At 43.9% G+C, this 19,253-nt stretch overlaps 2 protein-coding genes across 4 annotated transcripts; one reads left to right on the plus strand and one right to left on the minus strand.

Moving 5' to 3' along the window:
• Window positions 1-307: 307 nt before the first annotated feature.
• Window positions 308-3,381, minus strand: LOC144727260 (E3 SUMO-protein ligase ZBED1-like). Its single transcript, XM_078605958.1, has one exon. The coding sequence runs from the start codon at window positions 3,159-3,161 to the stop codon at window positions 996-998; it is 2,166 nt and encodes a 721-aa protein (XP_078462084.1). The 5' UTR covers window positions 3,162-3,381; the 3' UTR covers window positions 308-995.
• MBIP (MAP3K12 binding inhibitory protein 1) lies at window positions 1,399-17,271 on the plus strand. Of its 3 annotated transcripts, none has more exons than XM_078605962.1 (10): window positions 1,399-3,307; window positions 4,276-4,412; window positions 6,687-6,800; window positions 7,875-8,042; window positions 8,337-8,433; window positions 12,606-12,671; window positions 13,257-13,409; window positions 13,966-14,063; window positions 14,518-14,559; window positions 15,417-17,271. In XM_078605962.1, the coding sequence occupies exons 2-10, from the start codon at window positions 4,350-4,352 to the stop codon at window positions 15,534-15,536; spliced, it is 921 nt and encodes a 306-aa protein (XP_078462088.1). In that variant the 5' UTR covers window positions 1,399-3,307; window positions 4,276-4,349; the 3' UTR covers window positions 15,537-17,271. The 3 variants fall into 3 exon arrangements, with proteins under 3 accessions (XP_078462088.1, XP_078462087.1, XP_078462086.1); XM_078605961.1 differs by having other exon boundaries at window positions 2,832-3,698; XM_078605960.1 differs by lacking the exon at window positions 1,399-3,307 and having other exon boundaries at window positions 4,063-4,412.
• The last annotated feature ends 1,982 nt before the right edge of the window (window positions 17,272-19,253 follow it).

The raw sequence follows: 19,253 nt of genomic DNA on the forward strand, positions 1-19,253 counted from the left end.
GATCAGAGGTTTTACTCTCCAGATCAGAGGTTTTACCCTCCAAATCAGAGGTTTTATCCTCCAAATAAGAGGTTTTACCCTCCAGATCAGGTTTTACCCTCCAGATCAGAGGTTTTAGTCTCCAGATCAGAGGTTTTACCCTCCAGATGAGAGGTTTTACCCTCCAGACCTCGAGGTTGTTGCCCTCTTTCATCAATCCCTACTGACGACTTCATCAGAGGCCTGTCGATGCCATCGGAAAATTCCCCATAAATGTGGTAACAACCAACAATCAAGAACAACCATTTAGAAGAATAGATGACAGCTGTATTTTCCAATAAAATTTAATACGGTACTGTATTGTAACAAAATTCACAGTGTCCTGTTTTACATGGAGTTAAATCATAAACATACACATCTGTTTCAGCAAAAACATGTTTTTTCTTGCTGTGGTTTTCCCACCTGATGATTGCTTGTATTCTTGGTTCTTTCGGTAGTCACGTAAAAGGGAAATAATAAAATAATGAAAATAAAACAATACAATTCTCACGACGTTTAGACTTCAACACAAGCAATCATCATCAGGTTGGGAAAACCCACAGCAAGAGAAAAGTTTTGCTGAAATTTTTTTGCTGAATTTCTTTTTCTTACTGTGGTTTTCTCTCCTGATGACGATTGCTCGTGTTGCAGTCGAAACGTCGTGATTTATTTCATACCTACGTGACTTTACCGAAAGAACCAAAAGCTTTGTTCGTAAGTCGAGTTGTGTGTAAGTCGGAGTGTTGTAAGCAGAGGAGCCCTCCCGTGCGAGGCAGAGGTCGCAAACGGGTTTTTATTCCTTACCCGCACCCGTACCCGCCCCAGCCATTGCCTGCAGCGGGTACCCTTACCCGGTTACCTTCATGAAATCCTGTACCCGACCGACTACCCGGCACACGATCGAGCTTAAGCAGTGTCTGGCAGTCAATAATGGTCAAGAGTCCTTTTATTTTCGACTGTTTTGGGACGAATAGGCTCTAGTACAGGTCCGGGTTGGACTGAATGACCATGAAATTGTCCAATGCCGACGGCGAAAGCATTGTGCGTCGCTTGGAGAAGGTGTTGCTGACCGCGGACAAGTTGCACTCGCCTATGGAGCTGGAAGCAGGAATGCAGAGCAACGACCGTGCCACGCGAGCCATGATCGGCAGCTGAGCAGCAATCGTCGCGTGCAGAGACGTACCGCGCATTCGCCACCATGTCAAAATGCCGTCGTTCGTGTCGAGCAACTTCTTCTCCGCCTTGGCCAGCTTGATTTGGCGGTAGGCGGCCAGCTCCCGATCGACCTCATCCTCCAGACTCAACGCAGCGTCGTGGGCTTGAGCGCCCCGGTCCTCATCTTCGTCAGACTCCGACGAAGATGAGTAACGACTACAGCTCGACGCTTGGGACAGGTCGACGGCGCGTGAGGACCTAGGGCGCTTCGCCGGAAGCTCGTCCTCGTAGTCCGCGCGGTCAGCTTGTGATTTCCCAATAACAATCATCATGGCTCTCAGCTGTTTGATCGCCGCTTGTTCTTGGGCAGGGGTGACGCCGAACTTGTCCAGGCGCTTCTGCAAGCCGGGGTCCAGGAGGGCGCCGACAATGACCATGGGCTCCAAAGTCCACTTGGCGTCCTGCGTCTGATCCAGCAGCAGCATCTTGATGGCCGCAATGTCGTCCGAGTCGCTCTGCCGGACGGCAAGATGCTGCAACAAGACGTGCCTCTCGTAGACGACTGTGTGGATCGTGGGCGACTTGAACACCTCGAGCCTGAGCGCTGCAATGCGGAACGGTTCGATGAACTCCACCAGGTCCGCCAGGTTTTGCTTGTTGATGCGGCCGATCTTCTGAAGCTGTTTCCGCTCGAACAGCGTCGTCGCTACCTCGTCGTACGACTCCAGGACGCTGTTCAGACAGGTCAGCAGTGAATTCCAACTGGTGGCGTTCTCCTGCTTCAAGCTCTTGGTCAGCTTACACTGCAGCTTTGCCTGCTTGAAGAAGGCGACCAACGCCTTGCAGTCGTCGATGAGGTCGAATAGGTCCTTGGCGCAGTCGTAGTTCGGGTAGAACGGCAGAGATTGAACCCCGTTGACGGTCTCCGTGGTCTTCGACAGAACGGTGGTCAGCACGGAGGCCAGCTTGTGGTCAAGGCACGGCCCCCAGCCGTAACACGACGAGCGCACGCCGTTCTCGGCGGACATGTTAGAGGAACCATCGTCTGAAACGACGAAGCATTTCGCCGGGTCCAGGATCTGGTAGGATTCGAGACATTCAATTAGCGCCGTCTTGATCGCCACCGCCGTGTGCCGTTCCGCATAGAACGCTTTGCACTGCAGCGTCCGGGCGTGCAGCAGGAACGAGTCGTCGACGTAGTGGACGGTGACGGACATGAAGCATCGCTTCTTCAACGTGTCCGTCCACAGGTCGGTCGTGGCCGCCACGTGCAGGCCGTCATCCACGTGGGCCTGAACGATCTGGCGAATCGCAGCACGAACGCGCTCAGCTCCTTGCTCCACGTGAGTCTTGACTGTGTTCGCAGCAGGCAGCAGGTCATCCAAATCGGGAGGGCGCATCAGGCTGACGCCAATGTCGATCAGGTCGGCAACGAGTCCGCGGAAGCCGGCGTCCTCGACAACGCTGAACGGTTGAGTGTCCGTGGCGCAGAAGAACGCGAGTGACCTCTTGACTTTGGCCTTGTCTGCTAGGCGGGCAGGTGTCTTGTGCACGAAGGGACGGAGAAAACCCGCTTGACCGAATGCACTCGATGACGTTTCCGATCCGCACGTGTGCTTCTTGAGTGTTGTTGTTCCATTGCTTGTCTGGTACGCGTAGACCGCCAGACAGTCGAGACAGGCGGCGAAACTGTTGCGTTCGAAAACGATCCCATTGCCCGGCAACGGCGACGAATGCTGATGCCAATGTTTGCTGTCAGCATTCGCCGCGTCCGTCAGCCGAATGAAAGCGAACTTCTTCCAAACATCCGACGAAAACTTGCCCGAGGTTGTCTCAAAGCGGAACCTGCACAGACTGGGGTCGATACCCTCCGCCTTCTCCTTCCTGATGGCCTTCTGGAGACTGTTCTTGACCGACTCCAACGACGTCCAGTCAATTGGATCGACAGTGGGGTCGATCGGCGAAGAGGAGGAGAAAGATGAAGCCATGTTGTAGGGCGCGAGTGGAGAAAAGACTTCGGGGGAAATGAGTGACAAAAGGTTACTCACCAGTGACTCACGGGCCCTTCTCACTCATTGGTTGGGATGAGTCACGTGCGGCTACCCGTACCCGGCCGCACCAGGGTCGCAAACAGGTACCCGGGTACCCGGCCGGGTACCCGTCTCCCACCATCTCTCTCTCTCGTCTTCATCATCTCCCATCATCTCACACCATCTCTCTCGTCTTCATCATCTCCTCCCCGTCTCCCACCATCTCTCTCTCTCGTCTACGGGTAGCCGGGTATAGGGTCGGGTTCGGGTATCGGGTACCCGGTTGCGACCTCTGGTGCGAGGTAAAAAAAACCTCTGATCTGGCACTGCGGTCACGCCGCGATGGGTGGGACAGCGGTGGCGGCGTTACGCGTCGCCCTCTGATGGCGTCACCACCACGCCGCTCACTGCCGCCGCCGCTGCTGCTGCTGTCAAGAAGCCGTCGTCTCCTCTCGTTCCCTCCTCCTCCTCCGTCTCACTCTTAGTCCACGATCGGTGATTCGCTCGATCGATTTTGACTCCCAGCCGAGTTGCATTCATCTGGGGGCCATCGCTCAAACGGGCCCTCTCATCCCCATTTCTCGTCTCGTCAATCTCTCACATTCTCTTCCACGCCACTAGCCCCCCCCCACCCCCCGGGTCTTCCCATCATCTCCCATCATCTCTCTCTCGTCTTCATCATCTCTCACCATATCCCACCATCTGTCTCGTCTTCATCATCTCCTCCCCGTCTCCCACCATCTCTCTCTCGTCTTCATCATCTCCCACCATATCCCACCATCTCTATCGTCTTCATCATCTCCCACCATCTCTCTCATCATCATCTCCCACCATCTCTCTCTCGTCTTCATCTCCTCCCCGTCTCCCACCATCTCTATCTGGTCTTCATCATCTCCCACCATATCCCACCATCTCTATCGTCTTCATCATCTCCCACCATCTCTCTCATCATCATCTCCCACCATCTCTATCTCGTCTTCATCATCTCCTCCCCGTCTCCCTGTCCGACATCTCCCCCTGTTGTTGTACCACTCCAATCTCGGACCATCCCATCCCGCGTCAACCCCCCCAGCCCCCTCCCGGTGTATCAGCAGGTTGTCGTTTGTTGATCGTTGTGCTCGGGTCGTCGAAACCACGTGGAGGAAGATGTCCCGCGCGATCCAGCCTCTTTCGAAGCTGCTGGAGATCGTGGCTCGGTTAATGCAACAGGTGACGACCCCAAACTCCACGCGATTGTGTGCAACCCACGAATGTGTCACGGATTCTAGCGATTACCTTTGGATATCTGTGAAAAAGAGCTTCATAGATCATCAGATTCCTCCAGTGTAAATACGTGTTTTGATGTTTTCGCAGTGGGTGGGCGTGTGGGGGGGGGGGGTGGATATCAGCTGTGTATAATCCAAATTGAGTGAATCTGCGGGTGTTTTTCGCTCTCTCAATTCAAATTTAGACCGATGACGCATTTGAATGAAGTGGATGTGGAAGGTCAACCGTGAAGCAGTATATTGCGGTTAATAAACCCCGCAGTATTACTCTTTGGTTCTTTCGGTAAAGTCACGTATAAAGATAAAATAATAAATTATAGCATACGACGTTTCTATTGCAACACAAGCAATCATCATCAGGTATAAATGAAATAGCAACAAAAATCTAACCAGAAAACTATAGACAGACATATAAGCAGACAGATATCGCCAAGATACATAGAGAGAGCAGTCACGAAAGCTCCAAATTTAAGATCGAACCCGCAGTATTAATCGGGGCGGCCGCTGGATTCGAACCCGTGAAGCGAAACGCGTTTACAGCAGCAGCAGCAGGTCCCATGTCGCACACAGAGCCCCAGGGTGTTCAGAATCAGATCAGAAAGGGTTTTATTCGCCATGAAAGTTTGCACAAACAAGGAATTTATTATGGCAGGAAGGTGCATACATGCAACATATAGGAATCTTAAAACTTAAATAAGTGGTATACAGTCTAACTATACTAAAATTACAAAGTCTAACTAATACTCAGGGGCTAAAGTATGTAAAATTTTGAATAAGTATACAATATCAAATGTAAACTAGCCGTAATATAAAATACAAATAGGGTAACATGTAAATATGGCAAGGTGTAATTTTGTAGATAAAATGTTAAAGTAAGTGTAAACGTCATTTTAAGCCCTTGGCCTTGCTGAAGAGGCCCACAGCGGATGGGAAGAAACTGTTTTTATGACGTGAGGTTTTGGTCCTGATGGACTGCAGCCTTCTGCCGCGATGGATTAATTGTTATGTTTGGGTGTCAGCATCGGGGTGTGTTTAACTTGAGTGTGTGAAGTCAGGCTGGGTTTGTTTTGTTACAGTGATTGGGTCACAATTGGCAGGTTGGGATTACTGTAATTGCATTGGGTGCGTGAACTAGGTGTTGGTTTTATTTCATTGGGGCTTTAGAGTCAGTGGGTTTAATGTCACTGGGGTATCGGAGAGTATCTGCGAGATTTTAACTTAATCGCCTGTTTTGAGGTTCAGAAAAGTGGATTTAGTGCCCACATTCTGGCTTAGATGTGCATTATTTTTAAGATTTATATTTAGAGTTTTCTAAATATATATTTTGTATATATTTATGTGATGTCTGAAATGTGTTTGTTTAAAATTAATGAGTGGGTTGACCATTTTCATAATTTGTGTTTTATGTGAGTGGTGTTGGAAGTCAACCTTTTAATTCTATATGCATTGTTTATATTGAAAACATAGATCGTTTTTTGATCACCCAGAAATGGTATATTGAAATTTAATAATCGTTTGTGGTGGGGTAAAATGAAAGTACACCCACAATTTAGGTGGCTATTCCCTTTGGGAAAAGTAGGCCTTAGATTGCTATACACAGCAGTAGATAGGTAATGGATAATGCTGTAATATGGTACAGCATATGACATACTTCACTGCCGTGTGACTGACCTCTTACTATCTTCCATGTGTTACCTAGTGGCAAGTTGTATTAACAGAGGGCAGTCCAGGGTGCTCAAACTTCTATGCTCTCTGCGTTAACCAACCTGCACAGGCCGGCGTGGTGAAGTATTGTCAAATAGAGGCGCCCCACGGTGGCAAGATGTGAACTACCTCGCCTGGTATACAGGAGGTCGTGGATTCCACCCCTACCCTGACGCCTGTATATTTGGAGTTTGCATGTTCTCCCCGTGTTTGCATGGATTTTTCTCAACGTCCTTCGGTTTTTCTCTCCACATCTAGAATCAATGCGCATTCAGAGTATTTTGCTGCTGTAAATTTCCACGTGATAAGCCACTTCGTCGAGCTATCATTTGTGGCCAGGTCGTTTAAAAGAGCTACATAGGCAACATAGCTCAGTTTGGACGCCATTATCCAGCAACAGATTGACACAAGACCTGTGTACATGTACACACCAGCAAGCGACCAGTTGAAGGTGCGCTTTGCCTACGACAGTGGCTGTGACTGGTTGCAGCTAACCTGCCTGTTTTCTCCGCAGCTTGGATTAAGTGAGGATGCGGTGAAGCTCTGCATCAACTATGAGAAGCTTGGCGAGGGCTGTGGTCTGGACACGCTGTCCCAAGCTCTGCAAGTGCACATGGCAGCCCTGAATGTTTGTACAGAGAACGCTATGCAGAATACATAACATGCACCGTTTGTAAACACTTGTACAAAGCCAGACACCAAACACAGCTCCAACCGAGCATAACGCGCGTGTGTGGTCAAGGGGGGAGTGTGGTTAGCAACTCGCCAATGTGTATGTCAACAAAGGTGTTGTTGAAGCAAGCGGCTTCTGCATCATCTATGTGTAGCTTTTGCATTATCAAAGCAGTATCGTTCTTTATGCTGTTAAGGTTGAAGTGTAAATGCATGGAAGCTCCCAGTTTGTGGAGTGAAACGTTGGGACATAACGCTGAACAACCCGAAAACAGCGCTATGCAACACAGCTGCATAAGGCTACCTCATCGTTGTTTACCAGTACATTGTGGTACCTGGGTATAAGTCGTTAATTCGTTCCAGAAGGTAGGACTTTTACCGAAAATGACGTAGATACCAAACTAATTTTTCCCATAAGAAATAAAGGGAAAGGAAATAATTTGTTCCAGAGTATAAGAAATGATATTTTATATGGCATATTATACATTAATGGGGTTGTATAAAATAATTTAGACACTACTTATTACTAAAATGCATACATAAATTAAAATAAATGCATAAATAAATTAAAATAAATAGAAATAAAAAAAAGCGTAACATCACTTTACCTTGCTGAGAGGAGTTGAATGAATTCGAAAAAAATTCACGTTAAAATGACAAAGAACACGTGCAAATTCACAGTGAGTTCTAGCAATGGTTGTGCACTGAACGAGATCTACTGTACAGGCAGGCTGAGGAGCGGCGCTTTGTTTCAGTCGTGAACGGGGGTCTACGCGGGGTCTACGCGGTGACTCATCCCGACCCATACAAGTTCTAGCAAGCGCGTCGTATCCCAAGCCAGACGTCGTATCCCAAGACATTTTTTTATCGTCAAAACACGGCGTATACCAAATTCGACGTATTCCAAGAGCGGTCGTATACCGAGGTGTGACTAGTTGGAAATTGTTACCGTCTCGTTAACGGATTGATCAGTGCTTGAACGCAGCAACCCGAGTGAGTGCCTCTGCCTGCTGCCCCTTGTCACACTCAGGAGCTTCAGCAGAAGCTGGGAGAGGCAAACCCAGAGCCCATTGATGTTGACAGCCCAGAACCAAAACCCCGTGTGGGAAAACCTCCAGAAGCCTCGCCACCTACCGCTCGGCCCAAGACAGATGACCTTGAGCCTAAACTTGTGCAGATCCAAGCTAGAAAAGCAGAGGTACGTTCGCCCACAATTTACCTATCCCGAACTCTTTACATGAAGGACAATTTACTAATCCGGGGTGGTTTTTGAAGCTCATAATGAGTCTTAAACGGCTACGTGGTGTGTATTTTTTTACTTCACTTATCAGCTTATACAGATGTTGGCGGAGGGTCATTTAAGCATTTTTCCATTGCTCTGCTGGTTTTAAATGGCCGTCGGCTTTTACATGTGAATCGCACCCGTGTGTGTTTTATGAGCGCTATCTGTGCGCATTCCTGCTCGTGCGTTTTGTTGGTGTGCTCCTTGTAGATTGATAGAAGGATAATGGCCTTTATGGAAAGGAAACAGCTGGAGGTGAATGAAAACAACATCAGGGAGTTCTGTAACGTCATCAGCTCAAACCAAGGTCAGTTCCATCTCCTTTAGCTGTATTGTCACACTCTTAGGTTTTTTCGGTAAAGTCACGTAGGTAAAAAATAATAACAATAAAATAATAATAAATGAAAATAACTCAGTTTAACACGTAGGCTTTCGCGACCAATGTTATTCATAATCAACGTTTTTGGGTTTAGATCGCGTTATTTATAAATGTGTCGTAACCCTCCACCACCCGACATGGCCAATCAGTAAAAAATGTGTCACGTTGACAAAAGACAAATAGTTCACTGCTTTAGTCCACCGGTGTGTTGAAGCCACAACATTTACAATTTGAGTACGACGTTTCGCTGGTAATTGCATCCAGCATCATCGGGCAATTCGCCAGAATGGTGAGGCACTGCTGTTTCTCCCGTTCTTATATAGAGCAGCAGCAGGGTGACGTCATCATTAACTCATCAGGTGCAAAGATTCAAGGGGGGAGTGATTGTAATTATATACTAGATTAGTAATCAGGCTATTGTTACGATGCGAGTTGTAGATTAGTAATCATTTGGAATGTGTTTTATTGTGATTATGCTACATTAGTAATCAGTTAATGTTTGTTTCCCTTATAAGGAATTGTAATGTATCTTATTTAATAATACGCTTCCAGGCCGCACTAAGCCTGTAGCTGTCTGAGCGATTAAAGTTATTTCTGTTTCTCTCAATTTCAATCGATTCTCTAATTAGTCTTTGCCAGTAGTAACTAGTTTTACACAACACTTCCACGTTGTCAAAATCAATTGAGTGTCCCTGTTGGCATGCATGTTCTGCCACTGCCGACAGTTGTGTTTGTGATAGTTTAATATTTCTCCGGTGTTCTTTTAGTCTTACACTAACGTTGCGCCCTGTCTGTCCAATATAGCATCTGCCACATACACAATTAATCCGATATACACCTTCTGTTGATAATTTAGGCAATTCGTCTTTAGTGCACGTTACTAGTTGTTGAATTTTGTGTACTGTACCAAATCTTACTGTAATGATCTCATCCAGTGGATGAGATCATTGCTGAGGTAGAATCAGCAGTAAGACTCCTTCCACATAATGAGGCAGAGATGACTAGACACGAGGTTGCCAAAATTATTGAGAATAGTAAAGTACCTAAAGTAAATATCAGCTCGAACGAGGCAAAAGCCTTAAGAGAGCTTCGTCTAAACAAAGATATTCAAATCCTAGCAGCTGACAAGGGCCGCACTACAGTAGTGATGTCACGAGCCGATTATGATAATAAAATTAAAGATTTATTAGAGGAAAGTACCTACATTAAAATTAAACGAGATCCAACTAATACTTTGGAACGTAAGACTACTGCAATCATTGCAAATTCATTAATCCCAAAAAATGAGCAATTCCTAATTAAGCCAAGGGCTTCAAAACCACCTAGCCTGTATGGGCTACCAAAGATCCCTAAAGTCGGCATCCCTTTACGACCTATAGTCAGTACAATTGGCTCTGCCACATATAAATTAGCAAAATATGTAACTAAACAAATACAGCCTTACATCGGTAGGACATCATCATTCATAAGAAATTCAGAACATCTTGTGAATATGATCAAAGATATTAAACTTAACCCTAATGATATTTTGGTGAATTTTGATGTGGTTTCGCTATTCACTAAGGTTCCAGTGAGCGAGTCGCTTGAATTACTTGATACACTGGTAAAGAACACAGGTTTACCAAAAGATATTCCGAAACTCGCAGACCATTGTTTAAATAACACTTACTTCTTATGGAGAGGCGAATTCTTTAAACAAAGGGAGGGAGCAGCAATGGGCTCTCCTTTATCTCCTGTTATAGCAAATTTGTACATGGAAAACTTTGAAACCAGAGCACTTGCCTCGAGCACATTAAAACCATCCTTTTGGTTTAGATATGTGGATGACACTTTGGTGGTCTGGCCACATGGTAAAGATACACTTAACGATTTTCTAAATCATCTCAATGCACAAAACCCGGCCATTCAGTTCACCATGGAAATGGAGGTGAATAACACACTCCCGTTCCTGGATATTTTACTTGGGCATGGCATAAATGGTAAAATAACACACAGCGTTTACAGAAAGCAAACGCACACTGATGCCTATCTGAATGCAGATTCACATCATCACCCAGCTCAGAAATCCTCTCTTATCAAGACGCTCATACATCGGGCTAAAACAGTGTCAGATGGTGAAAGTCTAGTGAGAGAGATTAAACATGTTAAAGAAGCACTAAGACAGAATGGCTACAATAATGCTCAAATTAACAGAGCACTTAAAGCCAAATCACGATCGCAAAGCAACACTGCTGAAAGCGATCAGATTATTAAAACAATAAAAATACCATTTATCTCAGGAGTAACTGACAAATTAGCCCGTGTTTTGCAAAAGCAAAACATTACAGTAAGATTTGGTACAGTACACAAAATTCAACAACTAGTAACGTGCACTAAAGACGAATTGCCTAAATTATCAACAGAAGGTGTATATCGGATTAATTGTGTATGTGGCAGATGCTATATTGGACAGACAGGGCGCAACGTTAGTGTAAGACTAAAAGAACACCAGAGAAATATTAAACTATCACAAACACAACTGTCGGCAGTGGCAGAACATGCATGCCAACAGGGACACTCAATTGATTTTGACAACGTGGAAGTGTTGTGTAAAACTAGTTACTACTGGCAAAGACTAATTAGAGAATCGATTGAAATTGAGAGAAACAGAAATAACTTTAATCGCTCAGACAGCTACAGGCTTAGTGCGGTTTGGAAGCGTATTATTAAATAAGATACATTACAATTCCTTATAAGGGAAACAAACATTAACTGATTACTAATGTAGCATAATCACAATAAAACACATTCCAAATGATTACTAATCTACAACTCGCATCGTAACAATAGCCTGATTACTAATCTAGTATATAATTACAATCACTCCCCCCTTGAATCTTTGCACCTGATGAGTTAATGAGTTAATGATGACGTCACCCTGCTGCTGCTCTATATAAGAACGGGAGAAACAGCAGCGCCTCACCATTCTGGCGAATTGCCCGATGATGCTGGATGCAATTACCAGCGAAACGTCGTACTCAAATTGTAAATGTTGTGGCTTCAACACACCGGTGGGCTAAAGCAGTGAACTATTTGTCTTTTGTCAACGTGACACATTTTTTACTGATTGGCCGTGTCGGGTGGTGGAGGGTTACGACACATTTATAAATAACGCGATCTAAACCCAAAAACGTTGATTATGAAAATAACTCAATTAAATCACGACGTTTCGGAGGCAACACAAGTCTCCATCTTCAGGTGGGACCGTCACAGCCAAATTTACTGTATGATACATTTATTTTATTATTATTTTTTACCTACGTGACTGTACCGAAAAAACCTAAGAGTATGAATCCTTGCAGTCACGAAAGCTTCAAATCTAGAATGTATTGTCACACATAAATGTAAAATAATCCATGCCAAGTCTCACATAGTTTCTTTTTTTTATATTCTTAGGTTTTTTTCGGTAAAGTCACGTAGGTAAAACATCAAAATGAATGAAAATAAAATAAAAACAAAAATCACGACGTTCCGAAACGTCGTGATTTTTGTTTTTATTTTATTTTATTTTCATTAATTTTGATGTTTTACCTACGTGACTTTACCAGAAAAAACCTAAGAATATGATTCCTTGCAGTCACGAAAGCTTCAAATCTAGAATTTCTTTTTTTAGTTTAGGAAACCTGCTACCATGTGTACAAGGATATCATTCTCACGATGAACACATGAGAAACCCTACTTGCTCGACTCAATTTGTTATGTGCTGATTAGGAGGACGACAAGTAATAATACATTAACAGTTGTATGTTTCATAATTGCAATTTTATAAAGATGACAGGTCCATTAGCCCATGGGGTAAATATTGCTCAAGATGACCTTTCGGCTGGCAGAATGAAATGTATTTTGTTTGGGCATGTGTTACTTATTACTTTCTTTGTTAACTTCCACGGAAACCTCTTTGTCCTGCATGTTTGTGTTTCACTTGTGGTCCATCTCAGCGTGGTCCACTAACCCGTCCTCTGCTGTCTTTCCTGGCATTGGATTTCCACTGCATTTCCACCGACATGGACGAGCCTGCTCATTCTGGTGATGTAACGAATCAACATTTTGTTCCCGTTTAGAAAACAGCTGTGCCAGGACAGATGCTGTATTCACACCACGACCTGGAAGCATAAGCCACATTAAAGGTACCTTTACGGAAAGTTACATTCAAGGCACACTTATTCTGTCAGCAGCAGCAGCCACGGTCTATTCACTGCTGGATGAAAGCCTCTCCAAGCCATCACATTCCACACAGTCTTGCGATACCACAATCTATTTCACTGCTGCACAGAACTTGAAGTCTTCACTCTATCTCAACGGTAATCATCCTGCCACACTTGTTTTGTCTTAAATTTCGATTTAAAGCTTTCGTGACTACAGAGATTCATCTTGTTGGTTCTTTCGGTAAAGTCACGTAGAAGGGGAAATAATAAAATAATAAAAATAAAACATAATAAAATACAATTCTCACAATTGTGACTTTACCGAAAGAACCAAGAAGTTGTTCTGTCTTCCTCTCCTTAACTCCAATTAAGGTGGCCGACATTGCAATAAACATTGTCATACAAACCGCAGGCAAAATCCATAACCTTTAAGGCGATAACAGAGAAACTTCTTTCCCACTTGTGACATGCATAACACCACGTAAAATGTCAACATAACCACGGCTGCTGCAGGTCGTGCTCAAGCGACAACCCAAACGTGTGTTTGTGTTTTTTCCTCCGCTCCAGTGTCGCGCGTCGTGAACACGTACGGCCCCCAGACGCAGCAGGAGGTGGCGCAGTCCGGCCGAGTGAGGGGCGGCAGCGCCTCCGATGATTGTGGGAACTCGGCCGTGGAGGAGCGCCTTCAGAATCTCGAGGAGCACCTACGTCTCCGGCATGGTGCGTGCATTGGGTGTTTAGTGCCGTTCGCAACGCGTGAGGCTGTCGGGAAGATGCCGAGGTTCACAGACGAGATTCGCCTGCCAGTAAGGGGACAGTGTTGTCGTGTAGTTTTTCCCCATGTAAGTAATCTGTGGGTAATTTTTTCACATTTGACAGTTAACATTGATTGTAATGCTGATACTGCTACTTATGGAGTCAAGTACACAGAGGGTTGCTCTTGTGTAAAATGGTAATTGGCTGTGTGTGTTCGTGAAATAATTTAGTTCACTAATTGGATGACCTGATAAGATTTGGAGGAAGGACATTGTTTACTCTTTAACCCAACTGTTTAATAACCGAGTAGACAACGTTTTTTTAGAATCACAACAGAATAATATACAAAGACTTGTTTTAAATTGTACTGGTTTGCTGACTCACCCTGTGACGAGAACAACAACAACAATACCGACTAAATAAATTCTGGTGAAGAGGTATCACTTAATGTCGATTTGTGGTGTGGTGTTGGTGCAGCAGTCTGTATGTTGCCGATGGTTCTTCCTGTGTGTTTATCCAGGTGGTCCGGTGCCAGGTAGCGTGTACGCACGTCTGCAGGAGCTGGAGAATCGTATGCTCCAGCTGGAGGGCTCTTCCCCCGAGTACTTTGAATCAATAGTGAGTACCAGTTATTGTGTTCTCTCATAAACTGCAAGCTCAAGACCTCTTTTATTTCCTCGGCCTATCACCGAATGTGACTCCCGTTTGCCACAACAGAAATACGTCCACTCTTTCTGCATGGCGTCTTTAGATGCGGTGTCATTTACATGCCGAATTGTGTTGTAAAATCGGTAACTTTAATTACCTGGTTGATGCATTACGGAACACGTTTATGTTTAGTATTAAGTGAATGCATTTTTCTAATATTTTGCTCTCAAGAGATGTTTGACTATCTGTGATATTGTCCATATTTTTATAATCTAAACCTAGCTTTTATTTCTCATACATTTATTTTAAAGAATTCATTGGATACATTCATATTTGTTGTTGAAAATGTTGATTGCGTACTACGTGTCAATATTATATCACAAATTATTGTATTTAACTTAATTGAGCGATTGTTTTATCTCAGAATTCATTGAAAAAACGGAAGAAAGTTCACGATTTATCGCAAGTAAGTACTGAAAGTGATGCTAGAAGTGATGAATAAAAAAGATTTAAATGAAAGATATTATTTAAATTTAGTGTGGCGTTTATATAGCAAATGTGAGGAAGAACCTTTACGATAATATTGAGTACAAAGGAAGTCCATGGGATTTAAATTACTTATTAAATTTGATGTTGCTTTACTTTCAACTGGCCCATTGCTGTAACAAGCACTTTTTTCTTACTCAAGAAGTGTCTGCCAAAATAAATCATTTTGTACATTTATAGATGCTTTTGTTATGCATTTTGTTTTTACAACAAGGCAATGATCATTGCAGAAGTGGTGAAATGTTGCTTGTGCTATAGTGCCCCATCGCCATCGGTCATTCAATGTTTCTTTGAGACACATTTATAACCAGGAAAGTGAAAGAGGAAATGTTTAATGGCATGCATACAATGCGATCAATGTAAACCGTAGAGATTCGACTGTAATGCATACAAATTAACATTTTAAACATGATCCGTGCGTTAGTTTGAAATGTGTCCAAAACATTTACATGAACGCATTTTTAAATAAACCTTTGGAAATACTTCATTTTGATAGTCTGAGAGCTCGTTCTTTATTAGAACAGCGGCATGGATTTAAAAATCTAAGTTACATTGGTTTAAGTGAATGCTATTTTTGAATTTCAAATAACATTAAATATATTTACTATCTCTTATCAATAATATATCTATTATCCCAAAGTCTCTTATGAGTCCTAATTTACGTTTTTACGGAGAGTTCTGCCACGCATGTCATGCCAGTTGAGAATGTTTGCTGTGTGTAAGCTATGTGTAAGATTGTTTTTGTATGTTTTTGCCCTTTTTTTACCCACCCAACAGAAATATACTCTCTCCGATCTGGATGCCAAAATCAATGTGCTTAGGGCAATGCTGCTAAAGAAGAGCACCGATACATCAGCTCAGACTATGGACGTGGATTCTTCCAACCACGTCCCTTAGTGTCGCACTCCGTACGCTCACCGTTGTGCAATGTTCTTCGACTGCCGATCATTTACATTCTTTATTTGTATCCGTCGGAGCTTAATTATTGTTCGCTGTTTTTATTATTACGCTGAGCAAAAAATATATAGCGGTGTTTTAACATCACAGGCTGTAAGAGTAAAGCTTACACACGCGGGAGTGCTGTCCTGCAGTTTTGCACGCCCAAGGCTGCTTTTGTCTCTCCATTGCTAATATGCAACATGCCAGGTAATCATTTAAGGCTGAGTTGACCAAAGGGAGGCCCAGGGTACCTTCGGGGTTTTTCTTGGCAGTCATGTTAAAAGACATAATTCTTTCTGAGAAAAATATGTTTGCAGAAGACAATTTCAGGATATTTCTACACACAGGGATCTGTCAGGATGGACACTCATTGATCTATTTGGCAAGTTGGATGTGTTGTACTGGAGACCTTTGTGCCATGCCTCTGTCTCACGCTGTACACAATTAACAATCGCATAATTTCAATATGTTATTTAGCAGCAGTGGCCATGTAGCCTGACCCCAACAGAGGCCACACACCAATATCTTCATATGACCAAGAGCCAGAACCATGAGTGGCGAAATGTTAACTACCTTGCCTTGTATGGATTTTTCTCCGGGTCCTCCGGTTTTTCTCCTCTACATTCGTAAACATGCGTTTAGAGTATTTGGCTGCAATACATTTCCACGTAATAAGCCACTTCATTGGAGCTATACATTTTTGTGGTTTGAGTGGCCGTCACGTGTCCAGTTTGTTCGCGCTGGTTGGCTGGTGAAGCTTTGAATTTTCTAGGTCGGCATGAGTGCCCGGGCAGTATTCACGTCTGAATGTGCTGCCAGTGGGTGAGTGGCCCAGGCTGTTCACGCGTCTGCAGCTGTTTGTCGTTTCGTATGAAGTTATATCGACAATTTACAAATAAGGTCTTTGTGCAAGCCACACTTGGAAGTGTGTCCAGGAGGAACCCGCAGCTCATGAGCTGCGGGTTTGGCCACCCCGAGTTTCCAGCTCGTTTCTAGAGCTCCTTGGTGACAATCCGATGTTTATCGATTATCTACACAGACGCAATGCTGTTGGCTGCTCAATAGGTATCCAAAAACATCGAAATATTAAATTACTGCTCCGTTGATTTGTTATTATTGTATGTAGTTCAGGTTGATAAATCTACTTTTCACACCTTTTCCTGTAATCTGCCATGATGTTGCGCATGATGGCAGGGTTGGCTATGTATGGTGTGAAATACGTTCAACATACATGTTTGCCCATCTATTTAGACCGTTATATCAACCGCCTGTTTATGTAAGATTATATACTGTGTAAGTATGTTTAAACTATATGAAGGATAAGCTGGATTCACTTAATGTGTGCGTGCATTAAGGTGGAATGTTACCTCCAGTAGTTTTAGATTCTGGCTAACTACATGCTTTAAGTGGCATGTGTAAGAATTAATGTCTTTCATGTTGTATGTATGAGTTCACATCACTCTTGCTCGGTGCAGCAATATCTACTGCGGTAGCAACAAAAATGCTTAATCTGAATCACAAAACTGAAATTAAAATGAGGGTTAATCATTCTTACCGCTAATGTGCATATGTCAACTTTTTATCCATGAACAGTATTTTTATCTACAAACATTCCAAGTCTGGTACTTTTGAGTCGTTAACATATTCTGTACAAGTGTTTGTCTATTTTTTGCAATAAATGTGTAAAATGTTAGGTCGGTGAAAGTGTCTCTGGTGTGGACCAATCAGTTTCAAAGACAATGCATATATTATCAGAGTACGTTTTTTGTTTGCACTCTGACCACAAGTATTGTGGTTAATGCAGACATGATTCCTTGGTGTTTTAACATCTTCACACCTGTTTTGTTGCCAGAAAAAAGGGTAAAACCTATTCTCATGTGAAATCTATGTTTTGTCTATTTTGTAGTTCCTCAAGAAGTACCATAAATATTAGTATTTTAATTAAAAGTATAAAAGTATTGCTTGAACTGCAGTCAAGCGAACTTTAGCCAGGTGGCATGTTGGTGAGTGTGTGCCTGTTTCGGTCAGAAGGCTATTGGGTCCAAATTCCGGTAGGGGGACGACTCAGCCTATCATCCTTCTGGGGTCACTAAAACGAGTACCACTTTCTGGAAATCCAAATTGTCGAGCAGGCCTCGGGAATGGGGAATTTCCACCGCTGGGCTGCTCAAGGAGAGGGAACACCACCCATTTGCCCTATTGATCATTGATGCACTTTCAATGTTATTTGGGGTGTTTGTTTATGAGGAAACGGTATCCTTAAAAATCATCGCATAAATAAACTAAACTTGCATTTTCCAGATAAAGCCCTCTGAGCTATTATCTCAACCTGGCCAGAAATGATAGCTCATCGAAGTGGAGTATATATGATGCGAAAAGTGAAAATTGTGAAATAAACTCAACGTGTGTCTCTTAATGTGGAGGGCAAAATCAGAGGACCTGGAGAAAAATCCACGGGACCACCACGGGGAGAGAGAACCTGCGAACTCGGCATATACAGACAGGGATCGTCAGGGTCAGGATCGAACCCACGACCTCCTGCGTACCAGGCGAGAGAGATCACATTTCAGCCACCCCCCCCACCCGGATGCGCGTAAAGTGCTGCGGTTCATAACTGAGATGGCATGAAGATCTTAGGGCCGAATCTCCTGGCTTTACACTCCCTGCAGCAGTGGGTGATCACAACCCGCACCAGGGCATCCCACGGGCAATGTGGTCACGTGCGATGCACAAGTGGCGGCGATGACTCCGAGATGATCGGCGCTGCAGCTGCGCAGGTGGACTTCACGCGACGGATCGAACCGTGAACAGTCGCCCCTTAGAGTCACTCGTCGGCAGGATGACGACGTTTCACTCTCTCAGATGATGTTCTTGACTGGATATCAAACCTCGTTCGAGCATTGTTTCACGGGGATATTTCCACACGACAGAAGAAGACTACAAAAAAAACACGAAAGTGACTGATTATATTGTTAGCTGAAATATCCCGATGCACATTGCGTGAAAAAATATAAATTTCGATTTAAAGCTTTCGTGACTGCAGGGATTCATCTTCTTGGTTCTTTCGTTAAAGTCACGTAGAAGGGAAGTAATAAAATAATAAAAATAAAACATAATAAAATAATTCTCACTATGAGAATTATGAGAATTATTTTATTATGTTTTATTTTTATTATTTTATTACTTCCCTTCTACGTGACTTTACCGAAAGAACCAAGAAGATGAAAAAATATATATTCTGAATTGGGATCACACAGAGCACAATCGCCCCTTCTGCAAAAACTAGGCAGAACCCTCACAAAAAAAATATTCTTACATGACTCAGCGTGCCTTTCCTGGGTTAACGAGCAGAGTAACAAGAACAAGAACCTGCAATATGTAAATTCATACATCCGTACGTCCGATCGTGGCATACAGCACGTTGAGATGCTACCAGTGGGGGGTAGGGTGGGAATATCAGATTTTAATAGCGTGGATTTCTTTCCCCTTAGTTTGCTCGTTTCGACAAGTGGCTGCGGTCTTCCCACCAAAGCACTCGAGCCCCCCTCCCCCTCCCCGAGACGTACATGAGGTCACAGAGAGAATCCAGGGGCCACTTCAGTGTCTGGCCCCAGCCCTAAAGTTGTGGGAGAAAAATGCATCAAAGCGGCTTGGGCTGCTTGATCCTAACAGCCT

Source organism: Lampetra planeri, chromosome 25, assembly GCF_965212315.1.
Source record: "Lampetra planeri chromosome 25, kcLamPlan1.2.h2, whole genome shotgun sequence".
Taxonomy (NCBI): domain Eukaryota; kingdom Metazoa; phylum Chordata; class Hyperoartia; order Petromyzontiformes; family Petromyzontidae; genus Lampetra; species Lampetra planeri.